Here is a 19,509-nt window from a genome sequence, read left to right as displayed (position 1 = left end):
GTGATTGGCTGATGGGGGCGCGTGGTGGCGGCCGTTGGCCCCTTTGAACGCTGAGGTGCGGAGTGGTGCCCGCTGCCATGGCCTTCTCCCGTGCTCCGCTTCGGCGCTTTAACGACAGCTCGGGTACGTACGAGGCCGCTCCTGTTCTCGGTGGGGAGCGGGCGGCGGGGGAGGAGAGGGAGCCCGAGCCCTTCGCGGTACTATCCGAGCGCAGGGGGCCCGGCCGGCTGTTACCTCCGCCTGTCCCGGTCCTTCTGCCTATGCTCCCGCTGCGAGGGCAGTCGCATATAACGGCGTATTCGCGGACCTCTTGCCTAAGCGCTTGCAGGACTTTCCTGCTGAGGAATAAAAATGCCGTCTTCAGGGCGAATCCTGGTTGTAAAGGGCTACTAAATGCAAGTGTGACAGTATCTACGTACGTAGTAAGTACACCGCTGGCAACCCAGGATTTGCTAGCCTTCTGATCTCATGATATAAAGCCACAAGAGAAACGTACAGAATTAGTCACACTGAGTCAGTGCTGCTGAGACGGTTTTCTAATGTAAAAGTTTCTCGGGATGAGTTTTTGGCTGTAGCTGAATGCCTCTGCTACCGCCGCCTGTTCTCGTGTTAAATGAAGTTGCTCTCGTTTGCAGAAAGCTGAACAAAGTAGAGAAGCGTTTACTGGTCTTGAGACCACCTGACCATAACGATAATTGTGGAAAGAATTTGTAGTTATTTTATTTCTGTCTGCTGTTTCCGTTGAAAGTGTTTAATTAAAAAAAAAAACACACGATTTTTAATTTTTTATATGAGTAATTTAGTTCCTTGGAGGACAAGTTTGGCATTCAATAACATCTAAGTAGTCTCTTCTAAACTGAAAGAAGATGTCGAAAAAGTAATAAAGTTTGCTTTTTATTTTTTAACACTTTAGACTGGCTTTTTTACCAATTAGCATTGAGATGCTCTAACCATTTGGCACTTTTATTTATGGAAGTTAATGCACTGCTATTACTAATAAGATGCCTTTACAATATTGTATATGTAAAACACAGTTTCTGACTTTGTTAGCAGTGTAATAAACCAACCCTTTCCCCTGCCATGTGTGCTGTATATTTTCTTCATGTCTATGGGGAGGGTGAGGAGAACATGGACTCCAGTTGTTGGTTGGGGTTTTTTTTCTTTTTTTAAGCAGGTTTAACTTAGGTGTGTTACCAGCCTTAACTCACTGAAGTTGAAAACCCTATCATTTATCTTAATAGCTTTCTGCTGTTCTAAAAAATTTCATTTCTAGTATGTACACCATTGCGAGGATCCTATGATGTTAAATCTTCACATGCGCTGCAAAGTTCTCTGTCCTCTGGAACATGCCAACGGGTTAGGAAACAGAAGAGTAAGTAGTCTTAAAAGTTGCACAGAACACAATGGTATCATATCTTTGAATGCTCCAATTGTTAGTGCTTACACACTGTTACTACTCTGTTCTTACTTAGAAATTGTTTATAAGTCTTTCAGATATCGGGCGTCTCTCAGTTGAAAACTGACAGCATGGATTTGGGTGAGGCGGAAAGGGGGATGGGACTTGGCAGAAGCTGAATTCTCAAAACTGGCTGTCATCTGGTAGTCTCTCTAAACTCTATCAGGTGCCCAGATAACTAATATTGAACTGCCTGACTGCAGTAAGAAAACAGCTGGCGCTGGGATGTGAAGTTGATAGCGTAATAAGTGGGTGGAGCTCTGTCTTTTTGTATAAAGTCAATTAACCTTGTCTAGTTTGGTTAAATTTCCCTTACTGTGTGCATGTGCACCCTCTTCCTTCACCATTCTTTTCTGCATCCTTCTGTAGGTGAGACAAATCTGAACAGTGAGAAGAATGCACCTACACCTGTAACTGGAAGGAGAATTGCATCTCTCAGATCAACAGTAAGACTTTTCTGTGGTGTCTAGTCCTGCTAAATTCTGGCTAAAGCTCGCTGTAACTAGTCACATTATCACAGAATCATGAAGGTTGGAAAGGACCTTTGAGATCATCAAGTCCAACCATTAACCCAACACCACCACGTCCCCTAAACCATGTCCTGAAGCACCACATCCACACGTTTTTTGAACACTTCCAGTGATGGTGACTCCACAACCTCCCTGGGCAGCCTGTTCCAATGCCTGACCACTCCCTTGGTGAAGAAATTTTTCCTAATATCTAGTCTAAACCTCCCCTGGCGCAACCTGAGGCCATTTCCTCTTGTCCTATCACTAGTTATTTGAGAGGAGACACCAACATCCACCTTGCCACAACCCGGTTTCAGGTAGTTAGTTGTAGAGTCTAACATAGTCCCTTTCTACTATTACTGTTAACCTACCTGAGTAAACTATGTAACACATTATTGTGCCTGTATTCCTTAGTAACTAAGGAGGAAAAACAAAGTTACAGTATCTTTGGGAATCATGTGATGACTACTTGGCACTACAGAGTAGCTTGTTGTCTTTGGTGTTACGATGTTGGGGTGTTTTTGCCTCTCGCTCACCATGGAATTGTGGTTTGGCTGCCTCATTTTAAGAAGGTCTGTGTTTCTGTGTTCATACAGAGGACAGGGCAGAGCAGAAACATGGAAAAACAAGCCAGGAGGGGATGATACTGTAAATACAGGTTCTCAGTGCAATGTGTGAGGATGTTGACTTGAAGGTGCATAGGTTAACAAGGTGAAAAAATATAACTTTGACTTATTAAGTTAGTTTACTAGTACTCATGATGTAGGATGGAATTCTGCAAACAAACCTGTGGTTAAGAGATTAAAAGTTTTTTTTTTTTATGGGGATTAGGGAGTCTTAAATGTATCAAACTTTCTTAATTTTCTTCCTGTCACAATGGTTATGAGCTGTCCATTCAGAGTAATGCTTACAAGAAAGTACTGTGGTAAAACCCATCCTAACCTGATACTTGTCTGCCCTATGTGTGGGAAGGAAGATGTTTGCTTTTTATTTTGTGTGTGTATATCTTTAATAGTATTATGTATATGAAAGCATCCACCCTAGATTTAACTGTGGTGTTAAACTAGTATGCAGCTAGAGACCAGTTTAAATATTTTGAATATATCTGTTTTCAAAAGCCAGCTAATGGGATTCTGAAGCCTAAAAAAGATCTTATCCTTATGAAGGAGAGAAAGAAACAGAAGACATTGGAGAAGGAGGTATGAATACATTATGTGAGTGCAATCCTGTAATATGTTTTAAAAATGCCATCTGGTAAAATTAGCCTCTTCTGCATTATATAGCATAAAAGTAGTTTGCAAACAGCTCTGTGCAGAGCACAGATTATCAAATGTAATGGTCTGTAGAAAACATTGGGTTTGTTAATGGAATTACATGAATTCCTACTCATATTGAACAGCTATGCAGTCTTTTTTTGAAGAAGAAGAGAACCACGTCTTATGTTCTCTACCCCAAAAAGGTTCTGTTTTATTTAATGACTGTTTGCTGAGATTTTTGCTTAATAACTGACATAACTTTGCAGTTTAAGTGGCATCTAGCTTTTCCTTATTAGTATACTTTTGTGTACTAATCCATGCCTTGTGTGTCTCAAATGCCACATTATGTCTTTCTATTCTATACTCCAAGAGGAGAGTTGACTAACACTGCAAGTTGAAGCTAAACTATTCAAACTTCAATGTATTATACTGGCTCAATAGCATAAAATAAGTCAGATGAAATGCTAGGACTGCAAATCTGTGGTGTGTAACAATAGAGTATTGTGATTGTTATCTCTTTTCTTGTGAACAACAGAGTTTAAGATACGTATTCTGAATGAAAGTTAATAGAGTTTGGGTACTTAGCTTTGCAAAGAAAACCGCCGGCATCAGCTAATGATGTTATTTAAGAAGAATGATAGTAGGAAATTAAGAAAATGCCTCTCATTTTAGATCCGTGCATTAGTGAGAGAGCGTGGAGAGCAGGATAAAAAACTTCAGGCTCTGGATGAGGATTTTGTGAAGGTTGAAGCAAAGCTGAGTGCTGCAGTTCAGGAGAAGACATCTCTTATGGCAAATGTCGCATGCTTGAAAAAACAGCTTCTAGAACTAACAAGAACCAATGAACTACTGAAGTCCAAGGTATTCAAACAAATAAGTGCGTATTTGCTTTGATTTTGCTATTATTAAGCTCCCTGGACTTAAGGAACCTGTAGTTGCTGATCAGCATCTGTGTTCATGTTACCCAACCCCCTTCACTGGCACAGGGATAGAGCATGTTTGGTTTGGGATCTTGCGCGCTTCTGTCTAAAGACAGAGCGGGACCTGCTAACATCCGTCTCGAGGACGAGTAGAGATCGGTGTTGTGGGTGGGAGGGGGACGCTTTTAAAAGCTTGTGTGAAGAATAATTTGTATGAAGGAGTTACGCTTAGTGCTTTTGTGTTCATCTCTAAGCTGTCTGAAGATGGCGTGCAAAAGAAAATGAGCAGCCTATGCATGGAGTTAATGAAGCTCAGAAACAAGAGGGATGCTAAGGAAAAGGTATGACCATTTGTACTGAACAGGATAGCAACTCTGAGCTGTTCAGGAAGAGACAATGAAGGGCTTACAACAGAACTGCAGATCATGTATTCTTTCTGTCCTCAACTCAGTAGTTCCTTTAACTTCCCATGGAGAGAAAATGAAGAAAGATGAAATTATATATGTTCTTGATATTGCCTTTGCTGTGCAGAGTAAATCTGAGTTCAAGTAGGGAAGCCTAGAAATACATGTTACAATATCGATCCGTTGGTCAGAATATTAATTTCTTGGAAAGCCAGTGGTCCTAAGTATAGCTTGAAGCTCTTATACATGTTTGCAATTTTCCGGTGGTGATGGTGGTGATTGTTTTTAACAAATGGCTAGTATCTGTACAGAGGGATACTTTGAATCACATTTAGCCTAGTGGCAAGCGCTATCATTAAATTGTAGCTATGAAATAATTTCCGTTTACTCCTGTCTTTTAGGCAAGGAATATTATTTTTCTACTAAATCTCATATTGGTGGTAATATTTGTCATTTTTTCTTTTAAGACTGCACTTGCAAAGCAGGAAGACATGGAAATGAAGTTGCAGGAAGTACAACGGAATCTAGAGCATTCCAAAGGAAAAGTAGCACAGTTAGAAGAAAAACTGTAAGTAGTAAGGAAGGGAATTGACTTAGATGACATTTTATCATCTAGCTGTGCTTACATGATTATACCTTGTAGAGAGCAGGTAGCTTAGGGAAAATACAGGTGGTCTCCCTACTGAGAAGGAACAGACATCATTGATATTTGTGACCTGGAATAAATTTGATGGAACGAGGTTATAGGAACTGCTGTATTCTTACAAAATGAACATACACTAGAGGAAGAATATTTTGTATCTAACCTTTTTCCGAAAGACAAACCATATCATCTCAACCCTTTGCCTTCCAGTGTGGTACAGGTGGAGCTTTCTTGGCTGTGGGGTGGGGAGGGAAGACATGTATCTTGAAAAGAATTGTCATTCATCTTAGAGCAAGACATGCATATAGATTGGATGCTTCAGTGTCTGGCCCTTTAGACTGGTAAGTTAGGAATAAACAAGGATGAAAAAGCATTGGACCAGGAGTTGAGATCCTAGTTCAGTAGCCAGGCATTTTACACAGAAGCGGTTGTGGTCTCTTCAAAGTTTCTTCATAGTAGCTACATCCTCTGCAGAAAGGCAACTGCAAAGTGTCTTGGCTGAAGCAGGTCTCGTAGGAGGAGAGGGTTCCAAATCAACACTTTCTCTTCCGCCCAAATACTGTGATTTGCCGCACAGGAGCAGTGCGCTAACACAGAGGCTATTTCTGAGAGTGGTGACCTAAGAAAGATAAACTTAAAGTAAGTGCAAGCTGAGATAAAAATGTATAATATGAGTATTTTAACTGAGCTTTTATATTTTATCTCAATTTTGTATTACTGGCACTGCAGCATCCTTGTTATGCTTCCTGCATTTCTTAACATCTAAGTGTTCAAATGAGCAGAATTTTGATACTTACATCAGAGTTGAAATACACAAAGCTAATAATGCAGGTAGTGCAATTCACAAAGGGAGGAAATGATAATTTGTCTAGCTAATGCAGCTGTTCTAGCATATTTCCTTGTGGCAGAAGACCATATGGAACAAGTATCAAAAGAGAGTAGAATCACCTCCTAGAGCCAGTACCCATTTGCCAGCCCAACTGGCCTATGAAAAGTATGCACTGCTCCTAAGTTGTGATTCAGTGGTTTATTTCTACTTGCTTACCTGTAAACGAAGAGCTTACAAGTAGCTCTGAATTTGCTTAAATAAATCCATCATTAAAACTTCCTGGTTTTAGGTCTGCTACTGAGAGACGAAAAGTTGAAGAAAAATCTGACACTGAAAAACTCCTGGAATATATCACAGAGCTCAGGTAACAATAAATTGTTCTTGAGTTGGACTGGGTAAGTTAGAAGGCAGCAAAACTAAGTCTCGTTTACAACTGGTGAAGTGGAATGTTGGCAACAATTCTGTTTAACGGTATTAAAATAGAGGGAGAAAAGAAATTGGATATTTTTCCACACAATGGAAAGGAAATGTAAGATTATTAACTATCTTTCTAGCTGTCCCTGTGCTTTTCTGGGCTAAGCAATACTATGGGAGAGTTTTGTATCAGGGTCCTGAAATGTTATTTGTACATAAATGAAGCTAAAAGCTTTTCCTCTAAGGTTCTGGCGGTAATGTCTTTTAGCCCTTGCTTGTAAAACAATGTGCAGTAGGAAAAAAAACTCAATCTTGGCTTCTGGTGAACTTTACAATAGTCCAATTTGCATTTAAGAGTTGTGATGAATTATGTATGAATAAGCATCAGTCTGGCTCTAAAAATTACTAATCCAGTGCTTTGTAACTGACCAAAACGGGAAGCAGTCTTCACAGTAATGTGTCCTTAGCTGGGAATGTGGTGAAAATGCAAAAGTATTTCCATTTAACTGGTTCACTGTTCGCACGCCCCCCTCCCTGTCAATTTACTCATTAAGAAAGTCCTCATTAACTGGCTATATACCTTAAGATTCTGCTTATTCTTGTAAAATCCGGTTTATTATGTATGCTTTTCTGTCACAAATCAGCTTTGTAAGGAAACTGGATGTAGCAGTCATCTGTAAATCAATTATAGTGACTAAATCTGTTTTAATGGAACCTTTATATTTTATTTGTGTGACTGTAAGTTTCATTTGCAACAAAACATCAGTGTTGAAATAATCAGCTTTTATTTTTAATTAACCTGTCTTAATGTGCGAAAAATTGCCTGGGAAAGCAGATGAAGGCAGTTTTCCTATTGGAAATCAACAGTCCTAAGTGTTTCTCATCTGTGCTGAAGTGTAAGCTTACAAACAAAACCTAGTGGTAACAAATACCTGAATTTTCTCCTACAGTAGTGTTGCAGAAACAGTTGAGAAATACAAACTAGATGTTGCTCAGATGGAAGAGAATTTGATAAAGAAAGACCAAGATATCAGCATCCTAAGGGATACCCTCAAAACAAGAGAGGAAGAATCGCTTAAGCTCATAAAAGACCTTAATGAAAGGTGTCAATTGCTTCAACAAGAAAAAGGTAATTGTTAGTGCTTGTACACTGTTCACATGTGTCAAGACTGACACATCTTAAAGCATCTCAGATAGGTTTGTTCTGCAAGGTCAAAATTGATTTTTGTTTGTTCCAAGTTGTCATGTCTCTGAGCCCCAGCTGAAAACAGCTAGGCATATTTCTAACACAATATGGAAGCTACCTTGGATCTGACATCTTAACCCTACATATTGGCATATGACATATTAACCCTAAATTTGTATTTCCATTGAGGGTACCTAAGGTAGACAGTATAGAAATTAAAATTGTTTACATAGTAGGAATGGCTTTAGTCTGAAACCTGAACACCAATGAGTTGTTCCTTACCCTTCATTAAGAAGCAGTATGACATTGTTTCAATCCACTGTTAGCAGCATGTGCACAAATTCATTGAGGTATTGCAAATGTGTCTAGGAATCCTTCTCACCTTTTTCCCTTCCTTTCCCCTGCTTTTGCCCTGAAAACCAGCACCTCTGCAGCCTGAGACTGGTACTCTGTTCTCTGTGTACTGGTTGGCTTGGATATGCTAGTATCATGTGGAAGCAGCTTTGGGAAACAGTTGTTTTTCCCCATCTATACAGCTGTCGTGATGAAGGCTAACTGCATGGTCCAAAGATTGCTGATTTGTAAAATTATTTTTGACGTGGTCTATTTTCAGCCAATTTTGAGGAGTTTCCAGATGAGTTGAGAGTGTGGTTTTGCTTGTTTTTCTTTTTTTTTTTTTGTTATGTGGTGTTCCTGCCTTGCCTAACCAACTTTAAAGCGAGAATGGAAGCACTAAGAATAGATGCTGTAATTCTTTCGGATAGAGAAGGAAATTTGTGTTATATTGACAATTCCTCTATGCAGAGAAAGAGTTGGCTGAGAGCAGAGGAAAATTCCTGATTATGAATGTTGAAATAGAAGACCTGAAAAAAAAAATTGGCTTGGAAGAACAAGAACACCAAAAACTGCTTCAGAAACATGAGGAGATGGTCTCTCAGCTGCAGCAAGAGAAGGTAAACACAGACTATCAAGTAGTCTAAAACCAGACTCTAAGCCCCATGATTGGTGCTAAAGTTCTGATTTTGGCTACTTGTGAGATTGCTGTATTACTAATGGTCTAATCTGTGGAATGTACAAGTAGGTGCTGGCCCGCCGAAACTGTGTTGTCAAATATTGTTGTCCAATAAGAATCTTATCTGGTATTGTTGGGTGTTTTGGTTTTTCCTGTATATTTGACCTTATTCTTGTGCTTTTAAAGTATGAATGCTGCAAATAAATCTTTAATATCTAGAAAAGTACTGGTAGTTTTAAAATTTGTGATACTTTGGCATGCAGGAGTCCTCTGCAGCAATGCACCAGAAGTTAGTAGAGTTTCAAGATGAAGTAACAAGTGAGAGACATCTTCTTGAAGAAGAGCTGAATGATACAATGAATGAGCTGAATAAATTACATGCGAAGGAAAAGAAAGCTGAAAAGTTGGTGAAGCGGTTGGAACAAGAAATCGAATCTCAAGCTCTTGAACTTGCACAGATGGAAGTGAAGTTGAAAGGGTTGGTAAAAACTTTCTCATTCTAAAGCTTGGAAAGGAAAAATATTAAATCAGTAGCGTAAACAAAGCTTCTGAGCCCAACTGAGGTTTTAGAGAGACCTGAACAGATATAAATCTATTGCTTGGTGGTTGTCGATTATTGATAGTGATTGGACCTAATCCAGCTGAATGACTTGAATAGCTTTTATACTGTCTTAAAACTGTTTCATTATCATGCTGAGGCACGAAATGCCAGTACTGTAATAATATGATGTTGCTGTGAAGGGTAAGCTACATGCGTGTCGTATTAGATGTTTCTGCCCTGGAGAGGGCAAAGGCTAGGAAAGATTTTAAAGCAAGATGTTTCTTCCTTTCACATATTGCAAGTTTACTATTAGGTGTTCAATCTATTCTATAGTGATTTTGGAAAATAAGGGGAGGGGGAAATGCTTAGTTAAATCTGCCTTGAAGGTTGTGCTTTAACACATGATAAGTTGTGGCAGGGACGTTACTGGTTTGTCACAATTCATTTATGGTTGCCACTGCAGGCCTTCTGTAACATAACAGCATTTGGTAATGTGTTCAGACATACTCATCTCCAGCACGGAATGTTGAATTTTTATTTCAGGAAGAATGCCAAATTGGAGCAAATGAATGAAATGCACAGCAATGCTATTGTGCAGATCGAAGAAGAGCATAGCAATACGCTGTGTAAACTTGGAAAGACTGTTGCTGAGTTTGAAAGGTATTTAGGTTTCATTATGATCTAGGATGGGGATTATCTCCAAGATACAACAAAATACGCTGTTTATTCATGTGCCTTGGTACTTAATGCTGTACATAAGTGTTGGTACACTATTAGACTAGAGGATTTTGTGATGGAGTATGTGACAGCATTAAGAAATGAATTTATTCCTTTTGAGTACTAGTGAAGTGTAATGACATACTCAGTATTTAGTTGGGGCAACTGGATGTTTCTTCTTCCAAAGTGTAACCATATTAGATACTAAAGTGCTGTTGAATCTCAATGAGAGCTGTAACTAGCAGTGGTGTTCTCTTTGCACTAAAATTTCTTGCAAAAAGACTTTGTGTTTAGGCTCAAAACTTGCACTGAACTGGGACTATGTTTCTACAGCTCTTAGAGGTCTTTTCTCTCAAAATATTCAGGTTGTGGCAGTATTTAAAAGGTGATACTGTTGTTGCGGAGTATGCAAGGCGCCCATGAAGGATCCTGTGGGATATTTGCCAATGCAAGCTGCAGATATGAGGTCCTTTCGTGTTTAAAATAAGCTTCAGATATAGTTGGTCTTTTGTGTTTTAAAGTAACTACCAAAACATGAAAATATCTACCGCAGAATTTGTTGTAGTGTTACTCCTTATGGTTTTGTGAAATGTGTTTCTTTAGGTGTTTTATTTATCTGTGCCAGAACACTGCCATATCTCTAGACTACAAAATCTTTCATACCTGTTAGCATGAGCTTGTACTGCTCTTGTAAGGCCTGAACGTCAGTCTGTATTCTATCTAAAGTAACAAGATTTTTCTTACTTGCATTGGAATGCCAGCTACAAGAAGACAATATCTGAAGAAATAAGCAGTCTTAAACTGGAGAACACTTCTCTGCAAGAAGAAGTTGCCAACCTAAAAAAAATAGGCCAAGATAACTTACAGCTCCTTCAGGAAGCAGAATACACTAAAAATAAAGCAAAAGAAGAATGTGCAAGGTACTACACTGATGCTTTTCCTTAAGCTAAAAAATGTCAATGAAGGTTTGCCTTTTTAACTAGAACTTAACATGGTGCTCCACCAAATAAAATCAGTATTTGGTGTAAGCTTAAGTTTCCTCCTTTTCTCAGTCCCCAGAGGGTTGAAAATATTGATAGACAAAACTCACTGAGTTTAGATATATTAGAGAACTGGTCAGTTCAATCAATGCTTTGACTTCTTCCTTTATGTGGAACATAGAGGAAAAGGCAAATACTGAACTGAAATATGTTGGAATATTGTATTTGTCAGATATGTCTGACTGCTCCACAACTAGGATCCACAGGGGCAGACAAACAGATACTTAATGCACATCTCACCCTTTGCTACTCTGAATAGTATGTCACCTCAAATTTGCATCACAAGTAGAAATCAATTAATGATGTGAAGTTACTAACTGCAGCGAGGTAAACAAAGGTGTTCTCTCTGCCTAATATGAAGCACCCCAGTGCAGCTGATTAAGTAGTAACACCCAGGAAGTTGTCTTAGGCCACGAGCTGGGAACATGTTTCTCTGACTCTCTAACAGCTGCTTAGTGGTGTATGTTCTTCTTCCAGCTCATTGCACAGAGCACGGGAAAGTCCCTTGCTGTGGGCAAGTAACTGACCATTTGAGGAGGTGGGACAGTTTGGTCTTAAAAGGTCTCAGTGTACAATCACCTGTATTGTGTGCAGTTACCACAGTTACCTGAGTTGCATACTGTGTATGTGCTGGAAGACTTCCTTTCCCCCTTCTAATGTAGTTCCTAGCTTCCTTCTGAAGTTGAAGCTGGATTTAAGTCAACAACTACGCTCCGAGTTTTTTAAATGCATGTGTTTAAGTGACTTACTCAACTGCAATGAAACACTGTTATGTCCAAAATGAATTGGGCATTTCTGATATTCCCAGCTCTATCTCTTTCCTGATTTATAAAATGCCTCTGTGAAGTTTTGTAATGCTATTGCTGTCTGTTCACCCATAGCCAGTATATTAAGATTGTCCAAAGGACCATTACAGCTTACCCCAGCTTACTGTGCTCTTTAAGGTGGTGTCCTTTCTTTCCTCCCCACCTGCTTAATATTGCCTCCAGCTTCTATTAGAGCTGGTAAAAGTAAAACAGCTGAAGAGTTATTTCTAGCTGGATTTTCTGATTGAGTGTGGCAGGGAAGGGACTCTTAGTTTCCACCTTGTTGATATAAGAAACAGCTGGGGTTGGAGAAGAAAGGCAATGCTTTAGGTGTCGAGCTTTTTTGAAGCTTTAAGTACATTCCGCACTGAACAATTTTGACTAGTTTCTGCTTGAGCAAACCTCTCCATGTAAAGTGTAACTACTAAAGTGTCTTTTACTAAAAGCTGCTAGCATTAGAAGTCATAAATGAGAAACACATGATTGTTCCTTGCTTCAAAAGCACTCTTCATTCCCTCATTGGAGAAGTGAAAAATACTGTACATCTTCAACTTGATTGCTTTCTGTATTGTTGATCTTCTCTTGTAGCGCTATTTGGGCAAACCTTTATTTCAGGTCTTCCACTAACAGCTTTTCAATTGCAGTTACTTGTGTTTTCACATTTAGAATAGTGTAAAAAAAAAAAAAGTGGGAAGAGATCATTAAGGATGGATGGTATTTTCCTCAGGATGCTTTTAGAAGTCCAGACAAAGCTTGCACTGAAAGAAGCAGAAACAGAGAGAACAAAAGAGTCTTGCCGAGCACAAATGACTAAATTTCAGGAAAAACTGGAGGAACAAACTGAAGATCTGAAAAGAAAACTTGAAATGGAAAGATCAAGGTGATGTTTCTCAAATTAAACCTGCATTTTATAGCACACAAACTTTTAGTGTGAAGAAGTGCTTAGAGCTAACAGTGGACATAAGGAAATTCCACTTCTTACTTTTTAGGAAAACCATAAATGAAGATGACCTGTCTAGCTTAAAAGAGGAGATAAAGACCTGGCGTAATTTATATGAAGATTTACATAACAAAACTAAGCCTTTTCAGGTGTGTTATGCAGTAGGTGTTTATTAGTATCTGTTGGCTTAAGATTTATGCAGTTGACTCAAGTTCTACTCTTGAGAAGTAAAACATGCTATTTCCCATTTTAAGGTATTTATTCTGCAGCTATTTCTTAAGTTACTGTCCCTTGAGCCAGCTATTCCCCTGCCCAAACCAATTGATCTTGATATATTTTAGTTCAATAAAAAGTGGTGTTTAATTTTAAGATATTCTGAAAGAGTTAATATTTATTTCAGCAACAACTAGATGCGTTTGAAGCAGAGAAGAATGTGCTCCTAAATGAGCATGGTGCAGCCCAAGAAGAACTAAATAAACTAAGTGATGCATATGCTAAACTGCTTGGCCACCAGAACCAGAAGCAAAAAATCAAGCATGTTATGAAGTTGAAGGAAGAGAATATCCACTTGAAGCAGGTTTGTGAAGTGAAAAGTTAGAAATCAGAGTTATTAATTTGCTTGATTCTTTTGTTGGTCTAAATATTTACTGATTAATCCTGCCAACTACTTGCTTTCTGTCGTTCTTGAATTTCCTGCAAGAGCTAGACTAGAACAAACCACCAGGCTCCAGAAACAGCAGGAGAACCTGGCTTTAGTTTCAACTGACTCTATGATATATAGAGGGCTCACTAGTGTGAATAACTACCCCTACTCTTAGCTTGGCTGGTTTCTCTTATCTCTTACCTCTTCTGGAGGTTCTAGGGTTAGCAAACTATCTGCTGAAAGGAGCACCTGGAAGTTCCAGGCTACCACACTGCTTAGTGGTGTTACATGGCAATTAGAAGGCTGGTTTCACTACACCTGTATGTTTAGTTTTGTTTTGTTTTTTAATGCTACCAATAACTGTGTATGTATGTGTTTAGAGTTGCTCAGAAGGGCTAATTCAGTAAATGAAGCAGCGTTTTCCCCTGTTACCAATCTAACTTTCAAGTGTTATGTTGTCTTTAGGATGTCTCAAAACTGCGTGCATTATTAGCAAAAGAAAAGCAAACCAACAGAGATCTTCAGGAGCAGCTATATACAATTCAGGGCATTAGGCGTTTTGATCCTTCCAAAGCTTTCCAGCATGATAGCAAGGAAAACATTCCTCCAAAAACTCCTTTTAAAGAAGGTAAGCTTAGATATTTATGTAATGGTGTCCTTGTACCTCTCGCACTTAACCAAAGAAGGCATGCTGCATTTGGGGAAGGAAGGAGAACGGCATCTCTTGGGTGTTGCACAGCAGATGTTGGACGGCTGCATCAGCGGGGACCTTAGTGTACAGTGTGCTACTGCACTTTCCAGCCCCGGTTCTCACAGCCTGACTTGAGCAGGTGGTACAGCTCATGTATTAGAGCTACTCGGGGGATAGGCAGTGTCCCCTGCATGGGTGGCAGCGATAAAGGTGGCTCGTCTAGGGGTTTCAGTCCTGGTTCTTCAGCTGCTGCCTGGCAGGATGTTACGTTGCCGTAGGTGTAAAGGTAAGATGCCAAGGCCTGCAGACGAATGTGGAAGGAAAGATGGTAAGAGCATAGGGGTGCACGAAAGGAGGCTGTGCAGGAGAGAGTGTGGGAGGGTAGAGATCTCAGCCAGACCTACAGTGTATGACAGGGTCTGAAATTCTGCCTTGCCTGTGGAGTGTAGTGCCTTCCTTCCCCCAGGAGACAACTAATTATTCAATGTGGTGGGAGGAATAGTGAAGAACCCAACTTAGTAACGTTTTTCCTTTGCAGGTAATAAAAACAAAATTTAATCTCTTCTTGGTATTAAGAAAAATATCATGAATCACCAATAAATTCACGTACTACAGAAGACTTCAGCGGACTACTTGTTCAAGGTGAACTTGGATGCTATATATGATGGAATTTAGCAGGAGTACTGGAGAAGTGGTCTAAAATGATGTATATATTGAAACACTATGCTTGGTCATAGTCTCACTGAGAAGCCATAGGTGACTGTGTTCCAGACTCCTAGTAATATCACTGCGCTCTTGAACTCAAAAGTGTTCACTGCTTCACATTTCTTGTATGCTGAAGCTGCGTAGTTTGTTTTTGGCAGAGCAGCTTAAGTTCAGAAAAGGTAAATAAGCACTGGAGAATAAGGATGACAAATAAAATCTGATTTCATGAAAGACGTGTTTTTGCATCTAGCTCATGTTCATAATTTTATGCTACATTACTTTGGCTCTTTATGGTTGTTTTGATACCAATGGCAGGAATGCTGCTAAGAGACCCTTTTTTCTCTGTGACCTACATAATATTGAACCAATGTAGAAAATAGGACTGTACTGTTTGTTTTGGTATTTTTAATGGGTTCTATATTTGGAACATGCTAATTTAAGTCCTGGAACTAGGTATTTCAGCTGTTGATCTTGAAAGAAGAGGGTTTTCAGGTCAAACTCAAATTGGCTGCGTTTCCCTACATGCTTGCATACTGTGGCTAATATTATTGTTTTACGAGAAATATGTGTTTTACCAAGGCTGTGCTCACTGGACTCTTAAATTGTCATAATATCTTGGTGAGCAGCTGTTGTAGTTGATCAGTGCTGCGTGAAAGGGAACAACACCACAACTTGTCCTAATTCAGTGGCAGGATATCCACTGTACATGAATTTATTGTACAGACTTGAATTTTGGTGAGATGGAAGGAATCTGTTTAACTGCATCTAAAATAAAGAATGTTTTAGCACAACAAAAATTTTAAATGAAATAATTTGTCTATTTCCTTTACAAGCCAGGGATAAAAAACCAAAATCAAATTACATAGTGTACATGACCTAGTGTTGTTTGTGGTAGTCTTAAAATCTCATAACCAAGCCCACCGTTAGTCTTGCCTCAAGAAACATGTATTCTCTATTCTTACAGAAGAAATTAAGCTGAACTGTACAATACATGGAACCTGCACTTCCCTTATCCTCTTATTTCCTGTGAATTTGTCTGAATATAAAAATAAATACTGGAACTGAAGTGAAATGTGAAAATGTTCTTGTTATTGCATCTACTTTTCTGCATATGGTTGCTGCAGAGAGACAGGACACAAAGCTTGGCACGTTGAATATGTTGTCATTTATACTGACGCTGTGAGTTTACAGAGGATTGGTAATACCTAGGAAATGAGATACCAAAAATGCGTATTAAGACCAGAGAAAGAAATTGCTAGGTCTTTTCTGTTGATGTCATCTCTGTGTATTTGCTGGATTACTTGAAATTTTGAAGATTGACGATGAGGATTAACTGCAGGTGTTTGAACTGAAAATACTTAGTGTTCATTTAGCTGTTTGCCTGAAGTGTTGAGGGGCATATTTTAGTAAGGAATTTGCTGAAAGAATTTAATACTGGAGTTATGTCTCTTTGTGGGGAGAAAGATAAGTTTTCTTGTCTGAAAGATGTAAATGGGGTAAAAGAAAATTGTAGAGGGAATGTACGTTAGTGTTAACTCATTTGATGAGAACATGGTCTTACTAGAAGTCCTGATGTTGCACAGCTGGAGTATCCACGAGTCAGTGGATGCGAAATGAGCAGTTGGTTAAACCAAGCTGCACTTAGTGTGTAGCCGGAGAGAGAGGGATGGGGGTGGTCGGGGAAGTCTGTAAACGAACTGAAAACGGAAGTAATGCTGTACAGCTATTGTACTGGAGTTTTTCTCGTCAGATGGCATCTTTCATGCAAGGCTGCTGAAGGTTGCCCGCTCTCTGCACTGTTCTACTCATGGGATTTTTGAAGGCAGAATCACTACTCAAAGTCAGAATGTCAACATCTGACGAAAAGCCTTTATGCCTAAAAATGAGACATCCTTAGTTTAATGTGTTCTTAAAAATGTATATGAGCCTGTTATTTCAAGAGAGATTAGGGCAAGTGAATGTTAACAGAAGGTTCCACAAGAGTCAAATAATGGAAGTGGGAGTATGGAGATAAAGTACACTTTTAACTGCACCTTGTTTTTGGTGTTTGACATGTCCTGCATCAAATTAGCAAGAGTTTGTCAACGGGTGAAAGTATACCAAGTGAACGAAAACACTGTGGGTATCACAGGCTTATGCTTATGATTGCGACATACTTTTTCACACAGCCTTAATTCTGGAAACTTCCTAGCTTAGTTGGCAGTTTTTCCTAAGGGTAGTTCTAAATCTTTTTTAGACAATCAGGACCATGCTTATATTGACAAAAAAAATATGGAAGCTCTTGCAAATGATTATGCTAGCTTTACAGCAATGTTGATTTTTGTTTTAGCTTTAAAATACAGATAAATGAAGTAGAGCAGACTGGTGAGAGAAGTAAAGAGTGGAAATAAAGGGGAAATTGAGTACTTTGTGTCACCTTCCATCTAAGTGGTTTTGTTGGGATGCACATACAGCATACGTATTGAAACGTCACACCTTGATACTGGTAGTTCAACTGACTGACGTAATCACAGTAGGGATTAAATTACTTTCAGGCTGTGGAACATATTTTATAAATGAGAAAGAATTACAATAAATTATTAGAGATCATCCCTCTCGCTGCATTGGAGCAAGATATGGATTGTACTTAGCTTAAATGTAAAATGAAGAGCTGCTAGAATCCTCAACCTGGCTGACATGAATGAGAGCTCTCCTCCTGTTTCCTGTAAAAGGAAAACTGCATAGGTCTCAGTGGCAGTGCTTTGAATAAATTTTACACACACAATGGCTGCACTTTCTCAGGCTAGCTGTTAGAATTAAAATTCTAGTTCATACTGAGCTGCTTCAATGGTTCCACTGGGAATAAACCAAAAGCTTAACAGGATGCGGTGCCACACGTGACCTAGGGCTTGGATTAGCCTTTTGGTTTCAAAGGTTAACTGAGCTATTGCTTCTCCCAGTGCATGTGCTCTCTGTGGGCAAAAGCAGACAAAGGGACGAACAAGCAGTTGAGCTGCAGAACTCTCCTAGGCTGAAAATTCCTTCTGTAGTTTGAGGCGATGCCTGAAATGCTGGTGGAGAGGGAGCAGGTACAGCTCTGGGTATTCGTGTTAGTAGATTGCTGCCACACCTCGATTACAGGTAGAGGGAAAAGGAACCAGGAAGAGAGAGAGACGTAATTACACTTTAGTCTCTCCAAATTACAGTCTGAAATCTTAGTGGTGCATTTAGTCACCTAGTGATGCATTGTGCTTAAGTGACTGTGATATGGACTGTAAGTTTTGTTTATCTATTCCATGAAATGGTAGTGTTTCACAAAGTGAAAGTATTCATAATAAGGAAATTGAAAATATCAATTCGAATGCTACTGCATTCAATGCAAATATTTTAGAGGAAAAACCCCAGACTATCTTCTGTTACGAAGATAACACATTATAGGTAGCTTTTGTAACTTATACTGGCAACAAAACAGTGAAGAAATTTTACAGTCTGATTTATGGTTCTAGCTTGAGCCTCCAGTGTCGATGCCTTCACTATTTGCCTTTTGCTCTCAGCCTGGAAGGCGCAACCGCTCCTTCCACGCGCCGGTTTCGGTGAAGATGTACAACCCGCTCCTTCAGCCCGGGCCGGGCGGACCGAGTGTGATAGTCGATGTGCTGGGAGTTGTTACCTCGGTGCTGCGGAGCAGTGCAGTCAGTATCTCTTTGCAGATTTTTCTTCTGAATGTCAACATACGAATTATTGATATTTTTAATAGAATTCTAAGATTAAGGAAAGGGAAAGAAACACCCCCTTTTTCCTTGTACGAAGCGAGGGACACCTGTATTCCAAGAAGGCAGAAATTGGCTAAAGCAGTTTGTGTGTGTGTATACTTATATAAACACAGATATACTTCTTTGTCCTGTAAATGCCAGCTTTTTGTCATCTGTAAATGCCATGTACCATATGTTTCCATTTGATTTTTTTTAGAAGATTTCCCTTTAACTGTATGTTAATTGCTGTTTTATCAGCTGTTTTTCTCACTTGCTTATCACTTAACTACTGTTTTCATCAAATCAAGCTGAAGTAACTTTGAGGCGAAGATCTAACTATGAACATAGCTCAAAACATCTTGGCCACTCATTCTTATGCATGTACTTAAACTACTGTTGGTAAAAACAAGGTCTGGCATGCAGGGCCGGCCTTGCTGTGGGTCAGAAGTAGTGCAGCAAAGAGCTTTATTTATTGTTACTTCAAAGACTTTCACTAAAAAAATAAACTTTGTCATCTTGTAAACATAAAATGATGTAGATAAGTGCTACAAGCAGCGCTTGCCTTTGCAGAAGCAACCTCTGCTGCCCTGGGGGGCTTTTATTTCAAGCTACTGCTGGAGTCAGCTTGAAAATGTACCTTAGTTTCTGCGATTGGAACAGGAAAATGAAAAAATCTCTCTCGCAGAGAGACAGGTCTATTAATAGTGTCTCTTAGCAGTAAAATACGGTACTTCAGTCCGATAATGAGGTTTCACTTCGTAAAGGGCGGAAGTGAAAGGTCACAAGTGCCCCACGGTAGCAGCCAGCCGCTGCTCGGGCTCCCCCGCGGCGGCCGGGCGAACACGGAAGGCCGGGGCGGTGCTGTGGGGCTCCTTCTCCCGCAGGAGGCGGCGAACGCTGGCGCTTGGCAGCCGCACTGTGTCTCTGAGCGTTAAAGCCCTCTGGAGACGAGGAGGGCGCTAGGTCCGCCGGCGGGTCCCCGCTACAGCCCACTTCCGGGTCCGCACCCGACGCAAGAGCCCGTCTCCTGCTCGGCGCAGAGGCCGCCCCGCTCTCTGGGGTCGCT

The 19,509-nt window shown here is 39.8% G+C and overlaps 1 protein-coding gene across 1 annotated transcript; it reads left to right on the top strand.

The window, feature by feature from the left end:
- Window positions 1-77: 77 nt before the first annotated feature.
- HMMR (hyaluronan mediated motility receptor) lies at window positions 78-19,406 on the top strand (the record flags this gene model as incomplete). Its single annotated transcript, XM_082006388.1, has 19 exons — window positions 78-123; window positions 1,274-1,372; window positions 1,826-1,902; window positions 3,084-3,164; window positions 3,894-4,082; window positions 4,396-4,482; window positions 5,013-5,113; window positions 6,307-6,381; window positions 7,382-7,560; window positions 8,422-8,570; window positions 8,893-9,107; window positions 9,714-9,830; window positions 10,649-10,807; window positions 12,461-12,613; window positions 12,723-12,822; window positions 13,074-13,250; window positions 13,782-13,944; window positions 18,246-18,387; window positions 19,208-19,406. 19 exons carry the CDS (start codon window positions 78-80, stop codon window positions 19,404-19,406), a joined length of 2,508 nt encoding a protein of 835 aa, XP_081862514.1.
- Window positions 19,407-19,509: the final 103 nt, after the last annotated feature.

Source organism: Phaethon aethereus, assembly GCF_964289735.1.
Source record: "Phaethon aethereus genome assembly, chromosome: 14".
In the NCBI taxonomy this organism is placed as follows: domain Eukaryota; kingdom Metazoa; phylum Chordata; class Aves; order Phaethontiformes; family Phaethontidae; genus Phaethon; species Phaethon aethereus.
This window is presented reverse-complemented; position numbering and strand designations above follow the sequence as displayed.